General features: G+C 36.4%; 1 protein-coding gene across 1 annotated transcript; it reads right to left on the bottom strand.

The window, feature by feature from the left end:
• Positions 1–864: 864 nt before the first annotated feature.
• LOC140792601 (uncharacterized) lies at positions 865–13,833 on the bottom strand. Its single transcript, XM_073143682.1, has 8 exons — positions 13,305–13,833; positions 13,031–13,227; positions 12,620–12,700; positions 12,455–12,541; positions 12,211–12,343; positions 12,051–12,122; positions 5,820–5,912; positions 865–1,089 (listed from the first exon to the last, which is right to left on the bottom strand). The coding sequence occupies exons 2-8, from the start codon at positions 13,145–13,147 to the stop codon at positions 980–982; spliced, it is 693 nt and encodes a 230-aa protein (XP_072999783.1). The 5' UTR covers positions 13,148–13,227; positions 13,305–13,833; the 3' UTR covers positions 865–979.
• Between the last annotated feature and the right edge of the window lie 3,057 nt (positions 13,834–16,890).

The following is a 16,890-nucleotide window of genomic DNA, read 5'->3' as shown; positions in this document are numbered from 1 at the left end:
AGGTGTTTCGATGGCCCTTCTGCAACGATGCATTAGTGGTGGTCGAGCACCTTCTCCTCAAGTGCATCATCATACCTATGCTTGCTATAAGACATGCTGCTTATTGGATAGAATGGCAGAGCTCGTTGATTTAAAAAGCTCAGGACCATCTTAGTCGTTGATTCCTAAGAGGCTCAGGACTGCCCGACAAGGAGTTCTTTGGTGGTTCCTCTAGAGTTAAAAGGGAGCGAAACAGGAGAGAAATTCACATCTCGCTTTCAGAGATCTGGAGGTTGTGAAGGAGCTGCTTCTCACCATCCTCTTTTATCTTCTTGGATAACTTCTTCCTCGCCCAGTAACTCTTCTATTTCTTCTTTCTATTAATGCAATTTAAATCACTCACCAAGATAAAGATTTACCTCACTGATGTGGCATTTACATGGCAACAACTATTGGTTAATACTTTGAAAACTATAGCAAAAAAGTTCTTATTTTTTAGCCAAACAACTCCTTAATCTATAACCAACCAAATCAAAGAATTATTCTCCAGATTCTATGACTGGCAGCAGTTTATCTTAAGATATGTAGTTTCTTCCTTTCGAACATGTACTTTATATACTTGATGCGTTGCAACCTCTTTCTGCAAAAATAGACAATCGAGCATCGTCCTCCTTTAAAGTTCAGAGGGGCAGGAAGATCACTGGAAAAGCCTCAAATGAGAAAATTTCATCTTTCTGAATCATTAATATGTTGCCATAATGAAAAAAGTACAAAGAAAATGACGGAATCTTTCATTGAACTAAATAGCATAATACAAATTTGAAGACCTACAGAAACAATAGTTTAGAAGATTTTGCCCAATGAACACCAGTAGACAAGAATTCAGAATTATATCTTATGATATAACCAACGAATTACAATGGGTAAATTCAGAATTTCTTTTTTTACTCTCTCTACAGGCCGTATAATTTGGATGGATAGAAAGATAACTAAAGAAAAATCATTTTGAACCAAAACCAAACCATTTCGCCAGAAAGAATTTGTTCTTCCCACGAGAACCTGCTTCTGGAACAACTTGTGCTGAAGCAGGAGGTGCCGGCTTCTGGTTTGCTGTGCGAAGTTCAATTAGACTGAGATTAGCTGATGCTTAATGATATGCAAGACAAACCATCCAACTAAAAGTATGCAGATAAGAAATGAAGAAGGCGCTGTATGTGGCCAGAAGTAATGCACTTTCTTTTTACAAATCGCCTAATCAAAGATACAGAGGATCTAAGAATTCAAGTTCCAATAAGAAGCATAAGATATTATAAAAACAATACATACTAACGAAGAAAGGAAAGTATTATGCATATACTAGTTGTAACACGTAAGATTAAAGATAGCTACAGTTGCATAAATCCAAGTGAAAAGTTTCGGTCTCAGTTTTGTTCTTTAAGAAAATGAAATGTTTGGATTGGTTTTGGTCATATCGCTCTTTTCTTAATATATAGAATTTCAGAAACTACCTAAGCAATATAAGAAAATATAGAAAGTATCACAAAATTAATAAAAAAAGCATGAGATTAGAATGTCTCACATAGCATGATCAAACTACAGTATAAGATGAGAATGAATGTTTTTTGTGTCAAGGCATCTGTAGTAAGTTAAATGAACTCGCGAAACAATACTGCTTGTTAATTAAACGAATGGAATCTGTGAACTACATTCTTCTTCAATGTCAATATGGGTTTATCAAAAAAAAATAAAAATAAAAAGTCAACATTGAAGGGCAATACGGATCAGCCTTTGGATCTTCAAGCTGCCCTCCAAGTATTCTAACATACTTGTCTAACTAAAGAAGAGACAGATGAACTTTAAAGTGACATACATAAGATAGGATGTGAGCCAGGAAGGAACTTCATTGGGCTCAAGTAATTCAGAAAGATCGGTTCTTAAAAGACCAAATCCTTTTGTTCAATAACTATAGTGACACAGAAGGCCTCTGTTTCTTCGTCTTTCCTGGAGAATATAATGCTACAGCCTACAGGTACCATTTAGTATTTGCTTGAACATTTGAGTGCGAGCAAATCACAGTACTAAGGTGGGAAATTGAAAAGGCATAGTCCACGCATGTATATTTACACACACTGCAAGTAAATTTCCTACTTTTAGCTGGTCTTTCAAACTGAGAAACTGAAAGTTAACATAAGAATGTGACAAGTGACAGCATGTAAACTAACTGCAATGCTACTACAAGAGCAAAGCCGATCATTGAATGTACTAAAAGTCTCAAAGATGCCATCCAAACTTTATCCATCACATGAATATATTGTTGGCAATGGACGAGATAAACGAAGGGTCACAGTAAATTTGAGGTTATGTTGGATAACCCATACTATAAAGGTGTAGAGCTTGAAAACAACTTTCAAGGAGTATTTTCTCTAGTGATAGTTTTGAATTACTTGCACTGATGTGCCCATGGTGTTGGTCATACGACAAGATCAAATATCTAGCAAATAATGAAACAGCTTTAAACAGAATAAAAATAAAGTATAGGTGCTAGTTGTTTTCAACAATGAGGTGAAATACTAGTGAAGTTCTCAAACACAGTTAAGACACAATAGATGAATGACCTTTTAAAAAAGGATAATTCACCATATTTCTTTATTTTTTTATTTTCTTTGACTTAATTTTATTTTTTATTTTTCTGTATAAGTTTATTTATCTTCTGCGTCTCTTTGCACTCATGAAACTTCTGCTGTCCCTTCTAGCATAGAAAATTGGATAGCTCAACGTTCTCACTGATGACTAGGATGGGACTCTTGAAGAAAATCTAAAATAATTTATACAAGGGAAGAGTTAAAAAAAATACTCTACCAAAGGAAATGGGACAAAATAGAAAATCTGAGACACAATATAAGTGCTATCCCACTCCTAAAATACTGGCCCCATAGAAAAGGAATGAGCTATTGAGTGTCAATATAGTAAATTTGTTCAGACAACATATCTCTGATTCAAGGATTTACCAAAGGAACTATGATTTTTTGAAGAAGTCTAGCTCTATTTCCTAGTCTTAGATGTGCTCTGATTTTAGAATACTTTGAGGTATGTCACTTGATGTTGATAACATAAAAATAAAAATGAAGACATCTTTTCATAAAGGATTTCTCATAACAACAGTGAACAGTTTCTCCGGGCAAGATAGTCAACCCAATCTTCAGAGAGTTGAAGATACTACACTGAGGTGAAGAAGCCATTTAAGCCACTGAAATAACCATTAGATATGGTAGGGTTTTATCTAAGGTTGAATTTATTGGTGAGTCTTAAAGTAAGAAAAGAATTGTTAATCTTATATCTATCAAATATAAACTTTAAGAGAAGATGGTAAGTTAACATAGTATTAAAGTTTGGTTTTCTAGAGATTGAGTCAGACCTTGCGTAAGCCTAGATAAGTGCCAAGCCCTAATCTGTCAATTGCCATTGTTCTCAACACTTTACTGGGCCAATTCCTAAGTTTAGATGAGCTCCCTTTGAGCTGAGACGCACCAAAGCGCCAGTCAGCTCATATTGGCAAACTCTGCCACATTATCCTTAGCCTAGATCTCTAACCGGCTCTGTCATGCCCCCATCCTGGACGTGCCTCTTAACTCACCAGGTTTCTAACACCCAAGGCAGCCCAAGGCCCAATTGTGCAGGTTGCTAGGGGCCGGGTAGGGCTTTTGCCCATTAAGCCTTGTTCCATGAGTCAAACCAAAGTTCGAAAAATTGGGATCGATATCAGGATCAACCTTTCGAAAAAATGATGTGTATTGGCCATATCGGTTGCTTGGATCGAATTAGGCTTTTTAATTACGTAAAATTCTAAATATTATTTAACAATGCAGAAAAACTTCTAAATGAGAGATTAGAAAGAGAGTGAGTGGAAAAAAATTAAAAAGAAAGAAAAACTATGGTATAATAAAAATTGAAAAGAAGAAGAGATTAGAAAGAGAGTGAGCGGAAAAAAATTAAACAAAAGAAAGAAAAACTATGGTGCAATGAAGAAAAAGAAGAGAAAAAAAGTGAGAAAGTGAAAGAAATGAAAAAAAGTGAGAAAGTGAAAGAAATGAAAAAAAATGAGAGAAATAAAAATAATTAATTAAAAATTATATACCGGAATTCGTTGGAGTTCACTAAATCTCTCCGTAAGAAAGAAAGAGAGAGAGAGTAAGAAAGAGAGTGAGAAGAAAGAGAAAAAAAGAGAGTGAGAAGAAAGAGAAAAAAAGAGAGTAAGAGAGTAAGAGAGAGAGAAAGAGAGAGAAAGAGAGAGAGTGAAAGGGAGAGAAAGAGAGAGAAAGTGTTCGGATCAAACCTAGATCGGGATTAGGTTTGGCCGATCCGACGAACCATGAGTCAAACTATAACCAAGCCTTAGCCCATCTCTAACTAAAAGTCTAGCCAACTTTCATACTAAATTTTAGCTCTAGACTCCACCCTTAAATTCCTGAACTAATAGAAAACTCTAGCCAAACTTGATAAACCCACCTAGCCCGTCAAGCCCAGAGCTTTCTCTTTTTTGACTATTTTCCAAGCCCAATTTCTAAGGTCACTTTGTAGCCAATTCTTACCAAGGTCCAAGCCTATTCACCCAACTCATTTTCAGACCTGGACTCGCTCGCAATAGTTTGTGGCACCCAAAATCCCTAGCCGGCCAAAACTAGTCCAATTGCCTAGACGAGAGCACCTAAGGTTGAGGTCACCTTCCTTCTTTGTTTTAGCCAACCTCTAGTTATTTTGAGAGAATCCTAACCTAGGGTTGTATCATCATACCTCGTCTAGCCTCATTTAATCTTTTTCTATGTTTATCTATTTTTGTGCAAAATAGAGGATTGCACACTCTACTATCTTTCATTTATCCACATGCAATGTATATGGATCACACATGATGGAGTCACAAATGCATCATATACATGGTTGATCTATTACCTAACAACTTAAATTTTTAGTGAAAATGGTAAGTTAACAATGAGAAAGAAAAGGAAAGATAAGAAAAACATATTTTGCTTTTAGCTTGTTGGATCACTTGGTACTTTCATGTGTGTTTTGAAGATGATTGGCTCTAAAAGGTTGTTTGGGTTGACGATGGGATGGGGTAATGCCGACGATGAGTCGGGCGATCAAGCTATCAGTTGAGCACAGATTGGTGATCTTTAGCCGTTGGTTTGTGAGAGGGGAGGCGATGGAAGGGCTCGGCTGAGGGATTAGGTAGGCGGTTGGTGAGCTTGAGGGAGATGGAGGTCATGTGGGTGAGTTGAGGAAGATGGCGACGTGGTTACCGAGGCAAGGTAGGTTGAAGTGTGGGTATTGGGTTAACTTGGGCTGGGATCGGCAGGTTCAGTTGGTGGCCTCGTTAGGAGTGTTGCTAGTTGAGAGAGAGAGAGAGAGAGAGTGAGTGAGAGAGAGAGAGAGAGAAGAATCCCTAACTTGACAACACCATCTTGCTTCTTAGGGTGCTCACAACACCATCTTTATAGTGGCTACCTCATGCTAAGTTACTTGCTCTCCAAGCAACCCTAGACTCAACTCGACTAGAGTAATCCTAACTCGACTAGACCAACCAGTTCGGGCTGGTTCACAACAAGATATTAATTCTTGACTTGCTTCTCGGTAACAAACTTTTGCTTGCAAACTATACTCGTTCTCAATAGTGACCGTCAAGAGTCAAGAATGAATGTGTGTGTGTGTGATTTCGTGTGCGTGCATCGCAAAAATTGTATTGATATATGAATATAGACCAGCATTAACAGCCTATGTTCTGCAACTTGGAAGAAAATTTAAGAAATTTGAACTTCTGTGAGTGATGAACACTGGAAGTATACCTGAATTTGGTGTAAATTCATCCTGATGTGATACTGATGTTGAATTTCTCCTTGGAGGTGTATGATCGTGAGACATTCTCCTTTCATCATTATCTTACATCAGGAAACAAATGTTCAGTTCATATAGCATGTCGCAACATAGCTCATAAAAGACACAAAAGGGATTTTACAAATCATATATTGTGACAACTAACAAAAGGTAATAAGAGGTTACCTAGACAAGTAGGAACATCAACATATATCCTAATAAAAATAGATACATGAATTTAGGCAGCAGGGAGCAAACTACTGATTTCATGTCTTTTGCAAGATGTAAGAACACAGACTAACTTCATAACATGGCATAGAAACAACTGTTTATAGAAACTTCATATAGGTTCCTTTGGAACATCCAATCTAACATAGACGTAAGCAATGGAGTAATTTAGTGTCCAGAATGACAACAAAAATAAAAACAATGAGATTCATTGATATTTCATCATCACTCAAATATCATCACTCAAAGTCTGAACAACTTATATTTAATAAGATTTAGAAGAGTACTGTGATTTTATGATATATCTCCCCATCCTAGAACTTGCATTGACCGGAGCCCTGTGCATTAGGATGCCCTATTTAAAAGTTTTTCCTCAATTAAGGGCCTTTTTCGGTTACTTTTATTTATGACCTACATTAAAACACATTTTGCATCTCAGTTGAGTCTATGTTTTTAGCTGTCCTTAATTCACTTATAACTCAAAAAGCAAAAGTTGCATAAATGTATAACTACTTTTGGTTTATATCCTACTGAAAGATCTTATTATTTCTATGAAAATTTAAAAAAAAAACCTAGGACTACCTAACAGATCATCCATTAATATGCAAGAATTCATAGGATAATTACATTCTTGGGAAAAATAATTGAAGTTGAAAACTTAGATAGGTCACTGAGTTTTTATTCCGACTGTTTTCCTGAGATAGGATCATAGGAAGATTGCTCCTCACGTTACATAATATACAAGATATGCAAGACCACAAGGAATTTAGAAATATTGTTCAACAAACACAGTACTTCAAGATAGAGAGACAATAATCATCTTCTTGTCTCTATAGCAGAAAAAAAAAAGACTTAAAAACAAAATGTACTGTGATTTTCTCTTTTTAATTTTTAATCAAGTTCACTCCCTAATAATTAAAAACAAAATAAAATAAACATTCCAATATGAATTCATATAGATTCTAAATTTATCCTTGACATGACTTAAATCTATCAATGCTATGTTTTGTCAATGTTCTCTTTCCTCTCTCGCTCTCTCCTCTCTCTTCTCTCTTCCAAAAAATGCATATTTTTTTATTATAAAAAAACTCATTTTTCACTGTGGCTCATAAAAAAATAACCCTAGAAAAAAATATTCATTCACATTGATGGAAAAAATAAAAATTTACTATTTAATATAATACTAAATTACTAATAGGTTTGATATGGTTTAAAATAGCTGACTTGCATTTATATTTTATAAATTTATAATAATATTTTAGTACTATTTGCATGATACATAATTTCTCTAAAAAATAAATAATTTTCACTTTTTTAGGTCACATCAAAGTAATAATTACACTAATATTTTAAATCTTCTCTCATTCATCTCTAATTTTCCTCCAAAATAATTAAATTTTCTTCCAAAAAATTTTAAAACTTACTAAGTTTACAAGAAATTATAAAGTGCTTGTGAGTTTATAAGCTTTTAAGCCCGCAATAACTCACTTTCTTTTTCTAATAAAGTTTGCAATGCGAAGAACTTCTTAAAAAATATATAAAGGTCTTACACATGAGCTTATAATCAAAACCAAAAGAAAAATAAAAAACCGAAACCTTATGTTATTATTTAAAAAAAACAACATTAATCTTACGTTATTTTAGAAAAAAATATTAATATGTAAGTACGTGTATGCTTGTAAGCCCGTTTGCGAGCTTATATGCATGCTAAGCCTGTTTGTGGACATACATGCTGCTTATAAGTCCATTTGCGAGCTTACATACATACTTGTAAGCCTGCAAATCAGTAATTTAAAAGCTTTTTATTGATAAAAAGATTAATAATATTTTTAAATTTATCATCAAAGTTAAAGGGCAGTTTGGTCAATTAATTTTATATATCATTTATTTTTCTCCAAAACCAAAATATTTTTTATTTTTTCACATCATATCAAAAGTAATAATTACACTTAGCCTAATTCACAACCAAACAACATATTTTCTTAGCCTAGTTTAAAATACCTAAATCAGAATTAAAAAATAGGGTAAGCTAATTAAGATTCAAAGCTTAGCCTCAAACCAAACACAACGTAATCATTTACAACAGTTAGATGTTTCAATCAAATCAAGGCTTAATTGCTTAGTAATGAGAGGACAAACAGCTCAATGCATGCTAGAGAACAAGAAGTGACCACTTTCTCTTCCTTAATAAATTTAACTAGGCTAAGCTCTCAAAACCTACATTAGAGACCACCTTACAGCAAGTCTATGTTTTCATGGCACCACACCATTACATTCTAATGGAGTATATGGCTAGTGAATGGAAAGTGAAAAGTTTTTGGATGAGAAAAAAGGATTACTTTTGATTCACAACACAAAACAACAGAAAAATTCTGAAGAAGGAAAAGAACAATGAAAGGTAGATTTAAGAATATGAAACATCCACTCTGGAAGGCCTCAAACATCTAAAGCAACAAATCAAAGTATTTGACTTTTTCTTCATTATTTATCAGAAAAAATATACAGTAGCAATGCTTCATGAAGAGGTAGTTTAAGAACTACTACCAATCTATCAGCTATAAGTAAATTTCTGTTGCAAAATTCTAATATTTAAAAGTAAAACCACATGAGTTATCTTTAACGGCCAAGACTAAATCATTTATGTGGACATACTGCAGTGAAGATAAATATATTGTCAACTATCAAGCTAACACCAACATAAGTAAAACTAAGAAATTCAAAGGATATACTAAAATCATAAGAGAACTTCAAATACCCAAGGTAATCATAAATATGAACACCAAATCAATGCAAACCATAAAGAGAAAAGAGGGAGAGACACGATTTACGTGGTTCGGCGATGTGCCTACATCCACAGGCGGAGCAATCTTTAATCCACTGCTCTCTGTCTGGAGTCCGCGTTCGAATGCCCCTAAGGCCCGTTCGAACGCGTGGCACAGAAATACTGATACTTGCTGAATTTTTTGCTAAAACTGAATTTAAGTTAATTTTTAACGATTCTCCATCTTGGCGACAAATTCACAGCTTCACCAAATCAGTCTCCACCACTACAAAGTGACTACAAATCCCAAAATTGCACCGCCTGCAAATTTGCGTCAAAAGACGCCAAATCCAAATAATTTCTGCAAACAAATCCAAAATAAACTCCAAATAGTCTTCACCATTGCAAAGTGAGTGCACCACTCCAAAACCCAAATGCAAACAAATAGGATGAGATTTCAAAGATGCCAAACAACTGTCTCCACCAATGCAAAGCGAGTGAGTGCACCATGTCAATGCCAAGTAGTCAAACATGCAAATACTTAATCAAGTCCAAGCAATGTTGGACCTTGACCCTAGTCACAACTGCACTGTCGTCATGAACAACCAAAAGTGGATATGCCATTCTGTTAGTACACCGTGCAAACTTCCGGGTCTTTCTTCTCGGTCTACTAACTGCAATTGATTTTCCTTTCTGCAAAATTTTCTGAGCTGAGGTCTCCATCTTATGCAAACTTGAGTCTTCTACATCCAAATTGGTAGACTTTGGCGGAGCACCAAGGATTTCATTCTCCACCTGCTGCGAAAAGTCTTTGCTTATGCCATTCTGCAAATTCTTCTGATTCAAAATAGAAGACTCTTCAAAAGTTACAATTCTCTTAGAGACCTCATTCTTCAAATTTGGGCTTTGTGATCCATGACCATGTCTGCCTATCACAATCTTGCCCTGCAAAAAATACAAATTCATTTTCCGAAGGTCTTTCATCACAACTCGAATTCCCAATGCAATTTTCAAAGTTTCATCTTTTATTGTGATTGTGAAGCCTTTGGATTCCAATGCGCTCAATGAGATGAGATTCTTCTTCAAATGAGGGACATATCGTACCCATGTCAACTCTCTCATTGATCCATCATGCAACTGCAAACGAACTGTGCCAATTCCTTCAATTTAACAAGTATTATCATTACCCATAAAAACCATGCCATTGCTCAGTTATTCAAAAGTGCAAAACCAATCTCGATGAGGACACATATGATAAGTGCAACCCAAATCTAAAATCCATTCATCGGTATGACATGGTACAGATGAACTGCTAAGTGCAATATCCAAATCCAAATCATCAAATTCATCTTCAAGATCGGCCACATTTGCCTTTCCCTTCTGTTGATACTTGGCATTCAAAACTGGACAATCCTTTTTCCAATGCCCTTTGTTGCGACAATATAAACATTCATCTCTAGCAGGAATGTCTCTACTGGACGATCCACCCTGCTTGCTAAACTTTCCAGTTTTCAATCTACCACCCACTGTCAATGCTTCAGATGGAGAGTCCGTATGAACCTGCTTATCGATCTTGCGATATTCATTATTGATCAATGCATTTGCAATATCCTCATAAGGAATAGATTCCTTTCCATACAGTAAGGTAGTATTCAATTGATCATATACATCGAGCAACGAATTCAATAATACCAAGGCTTTGTCTTCATCCAAAATTTCCACATCCAAATTTTGCAAATCCGCAAGTCATTTGTTGAAGGCATTCAAATGCTCGGCCATAGGCATTCCAATCTTGTATTGAAATCAGAAAAACTTCTTCAAATAGAGCCTATTCTCAATGCTCTTAGTCATAAACTTGTCCTCCAATTTCTTCCATAAGCTCTTCGCCAAGGTCTCCTTCATCACAAAGTACTTTTGATCCTTTGCTAGACAAAGCCGAATGGAGCTGCAAGCTTGCCGGTTCATTTTATCCCAATCCCTCTTGGATATATCTTCGGGCTTCTCCTCCAAGGTGATGTCCAACTCTTGTTGGAACAAGACGTCCATCACTTTACATTGCCCACATTCCAAAATTATTGGTGCCATCAAATTTCTCTACGTCAAATTTTGCATTTGAAATAAGTTTCCCCAATTTGGATGATCCCGACATATTTGCAAATCAATGCTATCCCCAAATTCAAAGCTATCCCCAAATTTAAAGCCCTAGGTTTGAGACCTTGAAGCTCTGATACTAATTTATTGTGCAAATATCCAAATGGGTGAGGGAAGCGAAAGCAAAAACCCTTCACCCTCAAACAAATCTAAATAGAATAGCAATAATTTGGGGCAAACCAAATATTAGCAAAATTAATATCAATATCAATATGAGAACTCCGCTAGTTGTAGAGAACTTCAAATACCCAAAGTAATCACAAATATGAACACCAAATCAATGCAAACCATAAAGGAAAAAGAGGGAGAGACACGATTTACGTGGTTCGGCGATGTGCCTACATCCACGGGCGAAGCAATCTTCAATCCACTATGCAAATCTTCAAATACAAAAAGATTACAACTCTAATCTCTCTCTAAACAATGGTGGCTCTCCTCTACAAGCTTTTCTCTCTTGCAAAATGCCCACACAAAACCCTAAAACCCAACATTTCTATTTATAGGGCCGGTTCAGATTAGGTTTTTCTACGTCGCATTCGAACGCCCTCGGGGGCGCGTTTGAACGCGCCCATATCAAAGCAACAGAAACAAAGGGGCGTTCGAACGACCGTTGGGCGCGTTCGAACGCGCCCAATGCAAATGCAGACTAGCGTCCAAACGCCAAGGCCCCATTCGAATGCCTGTAGAAACAGCTGCTCTCGGGTTGGCTCGCGTTCGAACGCGGCTGGGGCCATTCGAATGCCTGCATCACAGACTGCTCTCTGTCTGGAGCCTGCGTTCGAACGCCCCTAAGGCCCGTTCGAACTCATGGTGCAGAAATGCTGATACTTACTGAATTTTTTACTGAAACTGAATTTGAGCCAATTTTTAATAGTAGTATTATATTCAATGAAAAAGGAAACCAGTCTCAAATATAAGATCACTGATATAGTGGTCTTAAAGTAAGAAATGTTGAAAGCGAAAGTTGAGAGAGAGTGACACTACAACCTAGCGAATGCCCCAAGTCCCTTTGGGGCTTCACTAATTCCCATAAAAAGATAAAGAGTATATGACCACAACTTACCATCATTTGAAGGCTTCCCGTAGACGGTTTTCAAAGATTCAAGAAATGAGTGCTCTTTATGGTCTTGCATCACTAATTAAAAGGTAGAAGATAGGAAGTTAGAAAGTGATGGAACACAAAAGAATCTCCAATGTTATGTGCAAGAGTAGTTATTAAGTACATTGCCGAAATAGTTCATGTCTTTTATTTGGAGTGGAACCAACCAGGAGCAACTGTACTGCCTCTGAATCTCTATTTGTAGATGATTTACCGGTAGTATTCAGATTCTGTGTATCTGACAGAATGCCTGCAAGCTGAGAAAGTAGAAATCATTCAGTGATTTGAAAGAGAAAAGATATTAAGTGACAAAGATGAAGCAAAAAAGAAAAGAAGAAGAAGAAGAGAGAATCTAAAGAATTCTCTACCAGGAGTTTCTTTATATTTGGACTCTGAAGGAGGTTATAGGACTCTTCACAGTAATTATCAGTGAGAAAAGTGCATTGCGAATGGACCTACACAATACAAAGTGTCATATATAAGAACTAGGTATCAGTCCACATACTTGAAACGGCTAAGAAATCAACAGTCACCTCCCCATTTGTTTTCAGAATATCTTGCCCTACTACAACTATGCTTAGTTGTCTAGTCATTATTAAGCCTTCCAAATCAACCTGATCCAGATTAAGAGAAGAAATGTCAGTAGCTCTGCAACTTATTCAGAATGTACACATGCTGACATCTTTAATGAACTGTAAAACTGTAAAGATAAAGAATATAGCGACTTACCAACGTAACCTAAAGACCAATGATGCAAGTGCAACGACTATAATTCGAGTTACCTCTATTTGTCTCTATCTAAACTCAGGAACAGGAAGTCTATGTCATCTCTTATTCCATAAATCGACTGAGGCGTGTGTAGTATTTCTAAACAAAGTAAATTATAAAGAAGACGACCAATTATTCAAGTTTAGATGATAATTAAGCATCAGAATCCAATATACCTCGTCCGCGAAGAGCAACGCCGAAGCATCGATCCCAATATGATAAAGAAGCCAAGCAGCTTGCCTGTGTTTAAGCATTCTTTCCCTCCTCATATTCACCACTGGGGCAACCACCATGCCGCGGTCCCCGTGCCCCTTCTCGATGTTCACCAGCAACCAAGCGTAGCATATGGCCGCCACAATTGAACTCGTCGTACCTAATTAGAAAGAAAAATTAGAGACATCCAATCTCCAATTAGCAAAGTATGGGAGGGGAAGTTGTAATTTTCTCAACTGTTGGAGGAGGCGGAGGAGGCGGAGGAGAGTATGAACTTCGCCTCCGCAGAGGCTTCTCCGCGAGAGATTTTCCCAATCAAAGATCTCTGATTTCTTAGGAAAGCGTTCAGACGTTTCACGTCATCGTTAGTCTCCCTTTCTACGGCTGCATCCAAGCGATGCTCGTCGGAGACGGCGCGCCGCGAGAGCTTGTCGAGGGAGCACGTCGACGAGGAGACGGACCGCCGGTGGGACGACTCCACAAGATTCCGCGGCGGCGAGAGGAAATGGCGATCGCCGTCGGAGTGGCTGTGGTGGAAGCGAGATTTGCGGTGGGAAGGCTGCTTTGGGAGGAGAGGTGGGTTGTGATCAGCGGCGGCGGAGGAGGAGGAGATTGTGGAGTTGAAGACGAGGGAGAAGCATTGGTTGGTTTGGGCGTTCGGAGAGGCGGGAAGGTGATCGGTTGCGAAGAAGACTTCGGAGTTGGTTCGGCTGTGACGGTGGGTGGATCGTTGCAGGATCTCGTCGCTGATGCTTTCGGTGGAACGATTTCTGTGAAGTTGTCATTCACATTTGCATTTTATTATTACGTGCACGTTCACCATCAAAGACAGGACCAATTACACCTAGTCCCAGAACTATTGACTATTTTTGTATACACCCTCCATTTTTTTTTTTGTATAGACACTCCATATAAAATTTCTACCCATTTCCTAAATTTTTTTTAAACAAAAAGTTACGTACAATAGCTTCCTTGTTATTTAGAAAATATAAAAATTAAATGATTAATGAAAAAGAGTGATCCTTTAAAATAGAAATTGTATTTGGCTCGAGAGATACGGATGCAAATACTCTTACATAAAAGTTTCTAAACTCTAAAGCTTATTATTATACGTTGGGACCTCATCTCCTGGTTGCCTAGTTATATATGGTTATTGTCATCGAATTATGTAGTAACAATCATCCAGCCACATACCTTCTTGCTGATCTTGACAATGGATCTCTCCGATCAAGAAGCAGAGGAGAGGCCTCCCTCCCCTGTGGCGCAATGAACCGCGGCGAACCCACAAACCTCGCCGGGGATCCTCCCCTCGACGGCGAACCTACTACCATCTTCTTTGCCTCATCCAACCACTCCTGCGTCAGCCTGCTGCTCTTGCCACTGCTCTCTTTCTTCTTCTTCTTCTTGCTTTTGCTAGTCAAATTAGAAACTCCGTTGTTTGTACTCACGCTTCCAAAGAACCAATCGTTCATTAAGTCAGCTATGTCGGTTACAGGCCCTGCATCCATACTTGCCGTTCCTTTCTTCTCCATGCTCGTTGAATGAATGGTTTTCCTACATAGTTAGACATAATATAATAATAACATACATACGTTAATCGACGTTCTAAATTCGAAATGTTTATATGCTGTGATTGTTCTGATGCTAGATATGTCTGAGAAAGCAATGCCGTGCTACGGTTGGCATTGAAATATTACTATGTAGTAATCCTATCGACAAGGATGTAGTGCACGTACGTAGAGAGATAGAGAGAGAGAGAGAAAAGGCCGGCTTCATTTGCCTTTTTACCTTGTCCTGTTTCAATAGCCGGCAAGCGTTCGTTCGACAGCGGGCAATGCAATTATGAAAAGAATGCGTGCCATCCTTCGAGCTATCCATGAAATTATAGCAAATCAAAGGAGGGATAGTAAAGTAGGAATTTACAGTTCACATCCTACATTTTTCATTAATTTTCAGTTCACACTCTTTTATCTTTTGGGTACCACAAGTTGACTTAATAGCTGACGAAAAGTTATTTCCTCAGATTTTCAAAAAATAGGTTCTCTTTTTGTTTAATTCTGAAAGACACTCCCTCTTATAGAACATGGAAGATCAAATTTGATTCTTACCGAATTCTGTTTTTTGACGCTTAACGTATACTTTGTCTAACTTGGGATTTTTTTGGGAATAAAGAAATCCACCCTAATCTAAGACATATGACTAGAAATGAAAATATTGATAATGTGTGGTGTGAATTGTAAATTCGTAAAAACATAGTGGACGAGTAAGACATGTTTTAGAGAAAAAGCTTAGGGCATTTGGTTCAATGATTTTATAAATGCTGTATTAATAGATATGGTGTTTAACCTAAAATTTATTGTTCAATTTAGTATATCAAATTTAAAATACTATATTTTAAAAAGCTGGTTAAATTCATATGTAGTTTTTTGATACTCATTTAATTCAAGTGGATGTCAAAAGACTGCATCTAGCCTAATTTGAACCATCTCTCTTCTCTTATTTCAATCCTTCATCTTTTTTTTCTATTCTCATCTTTTATCTCCTCCACTATTGTCGCCACATCGCCGGAGTATTTCTTCGCCACCATATCGCCCGAGGTAACTCTCATTATTTAATTTTCTTTTTCTCCACTTTTCTTATTCTCAATGCTAGGATTCTTGTATTTCAGATATTCTTGTATTTCAAATACTCTGCTCCCACCATTGCTTAGGATCCTTAAATTTCAGCTCCTTTATTGTCGTAAAGCAACACAGGAGTAGTAAAACAAATTGTAGCTTTTCCTTTCCCTCCCATGCTAAAAAACATGACTAAGAAGAATCATAGTGCACCCACAATGGACTCTTTGACTGCTCATTACCTAGAAAGAAAACTTGACAAAAGGCTGAGAGTAAACGGTGAAGATGCCTTTGAAGAGGATATAGGTATTCCTCTTCTTCGCTCTATGCTATGTAATTAACTAGATGTCTGCGGGAATGGATGATACGAGGCTGCTACAGTGACAACCATAGTCCATGGGCATGATAGATAGACATCTAAAATTGAAACTAGAGAGAGAGAAAGTATAAATAAACAACCAGTGTATTTAAAATTGAAATGAGAGAGTATTAAATACACTTAATATTGATGCTATATTAGAGAGCTATGATAATATAAACATATTGATTTGAGGGAAATTTGTATATAATATTCTGCTTTATAACGTAATTATAGTTTACACCCTATATTTTTACTATTTACAAATCGAGCCCTATAATTTAGCGAATATATATAGAAAATACCATATGTTAGATTTGAACTAACACCATAAAAATATTCTGTTAAGTAAAAATATTTTAATCTTTAAAATGACTAGAATGCTTTTAGTATGACTTGGTTGAGAATATTTTTATAAATTTTTTAGTATAATAACTTAATTCAGAGATTTGATTAAGTTTAACTAACTGATCTAACGGCAAGGTATTTTTAGCACATATTCGCTAATCATAGGACTCGATTTATAAATAGTAAAAATATAGGGTGTAAATCAAAATTTTATTAAAAGATAAGGTGTTATATGCAAATTCTCCTTGATTTCATTATTAGTCTTCAACAACTTATTTTTGATTTCAACTGAAATTTAATTTTTTTTTAGTTGAGAATATAGTTGTAGTCTTTTAGTTTTAAGAAATACAACCAAATACTTATAATTATAATGTCAAAATAGTATTATAAAATACGACAACCAAATACTTATTTATTAAATACATTATTATAAAATGCAACAATAAACAAGTGTTTAACAAATACAACATTATAAAATATAATTAACTAAATAATTTATTTG

This window comes from Typha latifolia, chromosome 7, assembly GCF_019914945.1.
Source record: "Typha latifolia isolate L0001 chromosome 7, TyphaL0001v2, whole genome shotgun sequence".
NCBI classification, from domain to species: Eukaryota; Viridiplantae; Streptophyta; class Magnoliopsida; order Poales; family Typhaceae; genus Typha; species Typha latifolia.
The sequence above is the reverse complement of the archived record's forward strand: the minus strand, read 5'-3'. Positions and strand labels throughout refer to the sequence as shown.

Bases quoted from the DNA above. Each gene is read 5' to 3' on its own strand.
- LOC140792601 (XM_073143682.1), bottom strand. From the start codon at position 13,147: ATGGTGGTTGCCCCAGTGGTGAATATGAGGAGGGAAAGAATGCTTAAA. The intron at 12,542-12,619 runs GTGACTGTTGAT...TGTATTGTGTAG, and splicing joins TTCTGAAAACAAATGGGGAG to GTCCATTCGCAATGCACTTT. The intron at 1,090-5,819 runs GTATACTTCCAG...AACTTCGCACAG, and splicing joins TGAATTTACACCAAATTCAG to CAAACCAGAAGCCGGCACCT.